General features: G+C 42.9%; 1 protein-coding gene across 2 annotated transcripts in view; it reads right to left on the reverse strand.

The window, feature by feature from the left end:
* SIK2 (salt inducible kinase 2) overlaps positions 1-9790 on the reverse strand; it is a 35875-nt gene that overhangs the window by 19970 nt on the left and 6115 nt on the right. The window contains exons 2-4 of one of the 2 annotated variants that reach the window (XM_027655481.1): positions 7091-7207; positions 5481-5544; positions 1733-1894 (exon numbers count right to left, since the gene is read on the reverse strand). In XM_027655481.1, coding sequence (XP_027511282.1) covers positions 1733-1894; positions 5481-5544; positions 7091-7207 — 343 coding nt within the window. Of the gene's footprint in view, positions 1-1732; positions 1895-2202; positions 2301-5480; positions 5545-7090; positions 7208-9790 lie in introns of those variants that run through there. The other variant, XM_027655482.1, reaches the window with a different exon arrangement.

The raw sequence follows: 9790 nt of genomic DNA on the forward strand, positions 1-9790 counted from the left end.
TGCCCTCTGTTCTTCCACACTTTGATAAATGGGCCATGAAGAGTATGAATGACTGGAAGAGAGTGTTCTCAGGGCTCTGCACAGCACCAGATAACTCCAAAATCACAGATAAACATTCTGGGGAGTTCATCATTTATCTCCTTTTGGAGAGAAAAACAAAACGACTGACTCAGCACAAATCACTACAAAGTTTCCAAGCAGCCTTAACTTTCCTCCTTTATCACTCAAGCAAACCTGATAAAGCTTGACAAAGACACATGGAAGAACCAGTGCCAGCTAATGGGCTCATTTGCATACAGACCACCTGTAATTAACTTTCTGTAATAGAGAAGTAGAGCAGGAGAGCAGCCGAGGCAGGAAAGAGCAGCAGCAGCTGATGGAATCTCGTAACTACCATTTATCAGTGCTTTTATTTGAGTCCCTGGAGAACCTGAGCACTGAAATTCTCTGTGCCTGAGCAGTTCATGGCTCTAACCTTGCTTTGGTTAACGGGTCTCCCGAGATGCCTTTGTAGGAGTGTTTTTGTGAGCCTGTGTTCAGGGGGGCAGGAATTCACGTCCCTGCAGCGCTGAGGACATCCAGGAAAGGAATAACTGGATACAGCACGGATGAGAGCCCTGAGGAGCTCTGAAAAACTGTGCCAGGCTGAACAGAACAACCTACAGAGCAGCACAGTGATGGGGAAAGAAATCAGGAGGCAAAGTGTGGTGGTGGGAATGGGGAGAAGGCGAGGAAAGCTCAGACGAACAATAGCACAAAAATTCCCTCCCATTTAGTTCCATTACTCATAGCAAGTGGGTGACTTGCAGCCCTTAGACACAGTATTTACTGGAGGCATAAATTGTCCTGGTAAATAAATTGTCTGTCAGCCAGAAATCTCCAGGTGCTCCTGGAGATGAATGCAGGGATGAAATCAGAGATGAGAAAAGGAAAAATGCCCCACAAACAGCAGCAGTGCTGCTGAACCCACTGGGTTAAAGCTCAAGGATGTACCAAAACCCTTTCACCATTTCAGAAGTGCCAGGAAGGGTAAAATAATGCAGCAATGATCAGAAATGTTTTATCACTTCACCTTTCTCAGCCTGACTGGCTGTGGAGTCACAGCTCCTTCTCAGGACAAGCAAACTCACTCCTTCCCAAAGCAGCTCCTCACAGCACTCACCTTCCCTCCCTGCTCCCATACTAGTGATGTTTAAAGTTCAACAGTCCCCCAAATCCAGATATTACCTACTTTTCCCAAGTTCTGCCGGGCTAAAATCAGTATGGAAGGATTCATGGAATTGTAATGAAAATGATTTCCGTTGCTAGCAACATCTGCTGCCTCTACATTTATAATTAAAATGAAATCATGCATGCAAAAAGGGGGGAAAAAAAAAAAAATCAATAAGCTTCCATTTTGAGGGTTTTTTTTCCCCAACGTTGAAAGAAGTTATTTGATTAACTCTGTCTTAACCTGAACATCTGGCAGCATCAGAGATGTGTCACGGCACCCACAAAAAGCATCTGTAACTCTAAAAAAAAAATTGTTTGTTTCTTTCTTGAAAGTGTAACAGGGATGATCCAGGAAATAAATCCAGGAAATAAATCCAGGAAATATTTGGACCACAAAGTGCAAAACTACGACAGGTTATCACCAATTTTCTGTGCCTCAAGCACAGCAGCACCAACCGAGGGACTGGGACGGCCCTAACAAAAGCAAGGTGTTACTGGACCTCCCCTGCACTGGGAGTACCTGCTATTTTGATGTTCATGTTGTTGTCCAGCAGGAGGTTCTCAGCCTTCAGGTCCCTGTGCACGATCTTCCTGCCATGGCAATACTCCACCGCCGACAGGATCTGCCAGAACTTGCGCCGCGCCTCGGACTCGCTCAGGCGGCCGTGGCTGGCCAGGTAATCTGGGGAGATAAGCCAGGCTTAAAGTGGGCTGGACAGCCAGGAACAGCCCTGGAAACAAGGGGTTCCCCCCTGGAATAAACAGCACCCAGAAGGTGTCTCAGCCAAACCCTTTATCCTCCCGCCCTGCCCTCGGAAAGACTGGGAAACACCCTCCCCAACAACGGGGGAAAAAACCAAAACAAATAAGAGTAAGAAAAAGTTGATGCGTCACGAAACTCTGCTCTGCTCCTTCTTTCAGAGCTGCCTGAGCAGTATTTTCACAGAACACAACTCGTGGGGAGTGCTTGGAATAACTGGCTTCACCCACCACGAGGTACTTCAGGGCTTTGGGCTGCTCAGTTCCCGCTGGCTCCACACCACACTTCTCCCTCTGAAGCCTCAGCAGAGGCTGCACAGTGGCTGAAAGTATTTATTTTTTTGTTTTCTGGAAATAAAACAAGTAGCCATAGAGTGCCCATCCTGACCTCCCTCTTGTCTTCGTTGCGTCACAGGCAGAAAAGAACATTTTGTTTTCATATTTGATTACGTTGTAAAAACCAACGTTAGCCCTGAAAAGCAACAACTCCATTTATGCTCAGGAACAAAAACAAGGGGAGCAGCAGCTGGGTGAGTCTTGACAGAAAGAGCTTCTACAGCCAATTCTATTCTTTCTCTAACAAGCACAAAAGAAAATAAAAAAATCAAAGAATCAAATGTTAGGATGGGTTTGGAATTGCCTTTGACATCCTACAGAGAATGGCCAAGGAGCAGCAAATGCATATGGATTTTATACCCAGCAATTAATTGTACCTTCTAAGCCAGTTGTGTGACATCAGTGATCCAAGCAGGATCATCTTGCCCAACACAATGCCAGACCTGGCTTTGTTAGCTTGTGGTTTAGGGGATTTTTAATTAAAATATTGTTTGGGGGCTTTATAACCGTTTGCAATATTTTCATTTAAAAACTTTCCTGCTTTCTTCAGGATAAAATCTGATCCCTGGAACCAGCAGGTCTGAAAACTCTCCTCAGAGCTTCTAACCTACCCAAGCCTTCAAACACTTTTCAGCTGGTTTAACTTGGCAAAGCACAAGAACAAACAAAAGCCTGGCAGTAAGGGGAGATCATAATATTTGCAAGCTAAATATCATTCAGTCACAGAGTGACTGACAAATCATATGATATCAAGGTGAAGTCAGATATCAAAGGCACAAACTAAATTACCCTGAGCACAAGCCAGCTCTTTAGGCTGTTAATCCATCATTTGTTAGCAATGCAGCAAACAAGTTAATGAATCCAAGCTGACATTTTGCTTTTATGGCTCTGGCCTGTCAGGACTCATTTAAAGACCCCAAACCAAGTTGTTCCTCAGTGTTTCACCAGCTCTGAGTGGAACAGGCCATTTGTTCTGAGATCACCCAGAGAGGGAGAACCCAGCACATCCCAGCAGGGCATGGGCCCCGTTTGTGCATTAACCAGTGTGCAAACAGGGCAGGCTGGCATTGGGATCCAGGCTCTGTGCCAGCCCCCGGGCACAGGAACCACTCCAGGACAGCTGAAACTTGCTGGAGACATCCAGAATGTGGGCCCTGCTGGAATATGTGTGTGCAGAGCTCTGGGTTTTACTGGACATACCCCTCTTGCAAAGGCTGAAGCAGCAAAGCCACCTCTGCCAGGAAACCTCCACATTTCACCCCCTTGGACAAATCTCAGCCTTGTGTCACCCTCTGCCTACACATTCCTATAGGAGATTTTATTTTTTCATTTTACTATAGTAAAACAGAAACCAGAAGACACTTTAGGTTCAGCTGGATCCACAGCAGGACTTTAGTCCCCAGCTCCCTGTCCAGCCTTTTCAGCAGCCCAAAGTACAATTGTTTCCTGGACAATTGAAAGATTAAGGTGTATTTACTTCAAAACATGTGACTCAGACATTGCCCTGCAAACCCAGTGGTCAGTGCTTTAAGATACAGTCCTTCAATTAGGTTTGTACCCGTGTTAAATTTGGAATGTTAAGGCTCTGTTACACACCAAAGTGAGCACAGTGATGGTTAATGAACATGATTAAGGGTCTGCAGAGCTCAGAGAGCAGTGGGGGCTCAGCCTGGAGAAGACAAGGTGCAGAGGGAAATCTCATTTTGTGTATAAATACTGAACAGGAGGGAGATGGCAAAGCCAGGCTCCTCTCAGCTGAAGTGCCCAGCAAAAGGACAAAAGGCAGTGGAAACCAACTGAAACACAAGAAATTCAGTTTAAACCTAAGGGGTCTTTTACCTGCAGGTGGTCAAAATGTTGGATCAGGATGGCTTGAGAGTGTAGTCCCCATCCAGGGTCCTGAGCAACCTGCAGAGCTGGACAGTCATTCCCTACAAATCCCTTCCAACCTTCTGTGAGCTGGGTTCAGGTTCAGGCAGTCAAGACATCCCTCACCCAGTTCAAGCTCAGTAAGGAACAAATAATCCCTTCTCAGGGGATTTCCCTGTATTTCCAATCTTATGAATGCAGCAATCAGTGGCTGGAATTTCAGCAGAGGAATCTACATTAAATGTTAGAAAGAATCTTTATCATTAAAAAAAAAAAATCTCAGTTCCTCTCTGGCTTTGTCAAGGGAGGTTTTTGTGCTGAAATGGTCTAAAAAACATCAGAGACTGTGTTCTGTTCTTGGGTACTGCAGTATCACCAGGACTAGTTATGAAGGGAACCTCACCCTCGGTAAAATTTAGTTTGAGGACAAAAGAACACGACTGGAGCTTCCCCAGTGAGCAGGACAAAAATCCAGTGCAGAATTTAGGTCACTTTGGTTAAACTGTGCATCACTCACTGCAAGTTTGCAAGAGAAGCACTGGGAAGAGTGTCAATGAAACTGTTGCTTTTTTCTTCTGCACAACCAGAGCACACTTTGCATGGTTACTGTACATATTTAATGTAGGAGTGTTTGCACGTCTAGCTGCTGTTTTGAGTGAGAAGTGTTTTCCTAAATATTTACTCTGTAGATCTGTAAAGTCTTGAGCACAAATGAAACCTTTTTCATTCGTGTGTTCTGCTAAGTTAAAAAAAAAGATATCTTTAAAAACCATCCAAAAGGTAACAGCATTTGAAGGGTTGGGGCTGAACACATTATTTACTGCAGTGACATCAACTGGGGAAAGTCACAGCCACACAAAACTCCTGCTGAGTGGAGAAAATTTCCCTGAAGCAGGTCAAAAACAACCCTGCCCATGAACTATCAGTCAGCACCACGAGGGGATGGTTTAGCAGAGCTGAAAAGACTCAATGAGGTTTAATACCAGGCTGTTTAACACCAAGCCTGACAGGGCATTAAAAGAACATTAACCAGTTACCAGCTCCTGACCCCCACACCTTGAAGAACACCTCACAGTGTCCTTAAAGTATTATAATATTTAACAGTGGCAAAGACACCCACAGCAGAACATCCCATCCTCAATTCCAGAAGCCACTCTGAGAAATCACTCCAGTAAATCAGGAAAAAAAATTATGACTTCAGACAAAAACGTACAGAAATATGAAGTCTCTGACAACAGACCCAGAAAGATCCTTAATTACCCAGTGCATTAAAATGTTGAAGATGAAAATATTCCCTTGCTTACCGAAAATTTCTCCATTTTTGGCAAATTCTGTCACAAGATACAACATGCTTTTGGTCTCCATCACCTGTCGATGAAGAAATCACACATGAGTGCTTGTGGGAAGAGCAAGAAGCAAAAAAAACCCCACCAAAATGGACCCTTATTCTTCTGCTAAAGATCTGGAAGCTTTGCCTTGCACTTGGAGTTATCACCATCTTTCCAGCTGCACAACGTGTGCAAACAGCACAATCAAAATATTGACCCAAAGGCAAAAATCCTCCAGTTCAAAAAAATCATTTTGGATTTACCTTGAGCACAACACAACCATTTCAACACATTTTGGGTCTCTTTCAGCAACCTCAATAAAACAGTTCAGCACGAGCTGTTCATGGACAAGACCTTGGTGAATTTGGTCTTTGCATTTTATTTAAAAGTATCAGAAGAGTGCTCACAAATCAACTCTTTTTAGAGGGTAATTCCTGGCAGATACACAGTTATAAACCCAGAATTACCCAAAAACTGACAAGTCAGCAGACAGAACAAGGTGGCAAATCTTCAGTCCCCCCCGTCCTCCTGTTTAATTCTAAACCAGTTGAACATATTCTGACTGGAATGTCTGTGTCTGGAAGGTAAAACAGTTTGCAAAGACTGTTTGCAACCATCCCCTGGAGACAGAAAGCTGCCCCAGCCGGGGCATTCCAGAGATAAGGAACCATCCTTAATCCAACCCATTTCCAGCTCCATCACCCAGCTCTGACAGTCCCCAGCAGTTCCCTGACACAAGACAACTCAAACTCCTGGTGGGAACCCAGCACAGTGATGGGCACGGGATAAAAGCAGCCAAAAGGGACAATTTGAAGGCTATTTTAAAAATAAACTCACCTGTCAAATGCATTTTTAACCAGCCAATCCCCTAACAGTGAAGGATTAAGCACTCCATAATCATCACCCCCCTCTTTAAATGATCTTCCTGATCTCCAGACTTAATTGAACTTTTCTCAGTCCCTCCTCTACCATTTTTGTGTGTTGCCATTCACTCAGAAGGAACTGTGGAAGATATTATTTTATTTACTTTATTTAACTCCTTAAAGGCCCCTCTCTGCTTGGCAGATCAATATTTTAAACATCAAGTGCCAGTTTCTTTGACATAAAATGAAGTGAAATTGGGATCTTCATCTTTATCCAGGACTCCACCACCACAGGTCCAAGTCCTTGTGCTCAGTTTTCCTTCAGAGATGTTGTCAGATGACCTTAAATTCAGAGCTTTAGCACACCCAGGTCTTTGTTGAGCCAGGTTTATTTGAAGCAAGGGTGTGTTATCTCTGTTTGTTAAACAGAGCCCCAACAGGGAGATCCTAAAGGGAGTATCTCAGGAAAGCCTTAAAGGCAAGACTGAACTGGAGCACAAATGCCAGCAGCCCCAAACATTTCACCATGTGCTGCAGGAACATGAAACAGGAGAGAAACCACTACAAAACAAACCTATATTTTACTGTACAAACTACAGGCACTAAATAAATAAATAAATAAATAAAAATCACAATTAAAAAACCTTCCAAATTTTTCACTGAAGAGTTTATCCAGGAGCAAAAGAGAGGGGGAGAAAGGGGAAGAGCCACCACTGACCCCACCTGATAGAGCTTTATGATGTGTGGGTGATCCAGCATCTTCATTATCTGCACTTCCCTGTAGATCTTCTCCAGATTCACAGCATCCAGCTGAGATTTGTCAATGATTTTTATTGCCACCTGCAGACAAACAGCAAGAGTGAGATGAAAACTCCCCAACGTTTTTCCTCATTAGTTTTGCCCTCATTATACAGGGGGACAATGCCACAACCCCAGACGACTGAAGGGTTTCTTGGAGTTCAGAATTTCCAACCCCACACTAAAAAATACAGACTGACAGCATTAAATGTGTCAGAAAAAGCAGGTTTTACATGGGATGGAAGACACAGAAGCCAGTGCTCCAGGTGCTCTTGTATCAACAGCAGGTGGGAACAGCTGACAGGGACAAAAACCCTCTTTAAAAGCCTCTTGGTGTCCATTGCTGGAGCCCATTTGAATCCCACAAATGCAAAGTGATATTTTAAAGTGAGGAAAAACTGCTGGCTCAACACAAATCATCAAAACATGGCAGTGGATCCACGTGGTTTCAACTGTGACATGTTTAATTGTTAATTAATATGCTACTACAAAAGGACATCTGCAGTTTATCCTTTCAGAGAAAAAAAAACCACAACAACTCTACAGATCTATTTATCAGTCAAACCTTGGAAAGACATCTCAGTTAGTTCACAAAACACATCTTGGTCCTATTGACCTTGGTTTTAACCTGCAAAGGGAAGGTGACTACACGTGTTTAGGAAGTCTCAAACAGAAGATACTCAGAAAATTTGAACCAAGAAGAAAATTTGAACCAAGAAGAAAATTTGAACCAAGAAGAAAATTTGAACCAAGAAGAAAATTTGAACCAAGAAGAAAATCTGAACCAAGAAGAAAGCAAAAACGTTGCCACTCTAAAAAACCATGCAAAGGATAAAAATACTAAAGAGTGCTGAATGTATAAATGGTGTTTATTCACCCTGAATATCACATTATTAATGCTGAAGCAGGAGCAAACAATGTAAGTCACACAAATGCTCCCAATTATAACAGCATTTCACAAACTATTGAACATGGGAGACAGCTGCTGAGCAGGAGACAAAATCCACAGGAGGTGAACCTCATTATCTCCAGTAACACTGATTAGGGACCCACCTGAATTCACAATTAACTATTTATTGTCTTCATTTCACTCTGCTTTTGCTCCACAACCTCTTTAGAAGTCCCTTGTCTCCCTCATCCAACAGGAAAATAAGATTCTGCTATGAGTGATTAAATGGTAATCAGGGAAAATCGGGTTGTGAGATGCAGGAGGCTCTTTTGCAGAGCTGAAGCAGAACAAGACTCATCTAAAACCAACAAAATAAATTTTCAAAAGGTAGCTGTGGGATTTTCTTTTTAAACAACGTCTAAAACTTTTAAGCAATTTTTAAAAATAACGTAGAACTCCCTGAAACAATTTTATCAAGAAACAATAAACATTTATAAGAATGTTGTCATATGCAGCCATTAAAAACAAGCAAAAAAGGCCACATGCTACAAATTTTTCACCATTAATTGCACAGCCTCTATTCTTCATCATATGGAGCTGAGAAACACATGGAACAGTGATGCTCCAGGTGGTAAATCCTAAAAAAAAATAAAAAAAAATCACAAGTCTCCCTTTGAAAGTTTCTGCCTTTGGACTATGAGGACAAAACCCAGGCAAATCAAGCATATTGATCCTTCTCCTGTTTGTTACCCCCCATTCCAATATTCCAATCCTGTTCCTTCCAGCTCCACTTGGGGTTTGCATAAAAATAAAGTGAAGCCACTTTGTCATTCACACATTCTGCCCTGATGCCACGAGGCAGCAGAGGATGCAAATAATCATTCCTGCAGCTTTAGGGGGAAAAAAATCCACCATCACAACCCCCTCCACACACCTTTCAGCCTCCCCAGCCCAATTTAAGATCACACCTCATAAAAGGACTTCTGGTTACTGCTGATTTTTTGCAGGCACCAGTTCTGAGCCTGAGGAGAAATCGCTTCCCTAGAAGGCTCCAGAGTGTCAAAGCAACCACAGCAAAGCCACTGAACCTCAGATATCAGGAAATATTTATTAAAAACAAGCCCTGTGTCACATTTCTGCCCTTCCTCTAACTCATTTTACCCCGTCCCTCTGCGCTCAGCCAGAGGCACGAGCTGCTTTCTCCTTCATCCTCCTCATCCCTGCATTTCACACCCGTTATTTGGGGTTTCAGAGGGCTGGAACCCACTGTTTCTTCCTTAAAAACCAAAGCAGGGGTTCCTCTGGAGCAGTGTGACATCCCTGTCACACAGTGGTAACACACCTTCCACACCAGGAACGAGGTATCCCCAGTTTGGGAGATGAAAAGCTCCAAAAATCACCCAGCGTTTTACCCTGAACTCTGCACTTCCCACCTTCCAACAGCAACAATTTTTAACTTTGGTTTCCCAGATAAAAACAAAAGAAAGTATCCACTTTTTTCTAGCATCCTAGAAAACCCAAGATAACTCATTTGTCCTTCTTCCCTTTTAAAGATTCCAATTCCACTCCAGTTCCTCAATAACTGCCCACTGCAGTTTTATGTTTTCTGAGGTTAATGACACTGTGCAACCATATAATGTCAGTTCCTAAAAGGGAGCAATTTCATAGAAATAAAAATATAAGTAAGCAATTTCATATAAATAAAAGCATAAGTAAGCAATTTCATATAAATAAAA

This window comes from Corapipo altera, unplaced genomic scaffold (genome assembly GCF_003945725.1).
Source record: "Corapipo altera isolate COAL_440 unplaced genomic scaffold, ASM394572v1 71, whole genome shotgun sequence".
In the NCBI taxonomy this organism is placed as follows: domain Eukaryota; kingdom Metazoa; phylum Chordata; class Aves; order Passeriformes; family Pipridae; genus Corapipo; species Corapipo altera.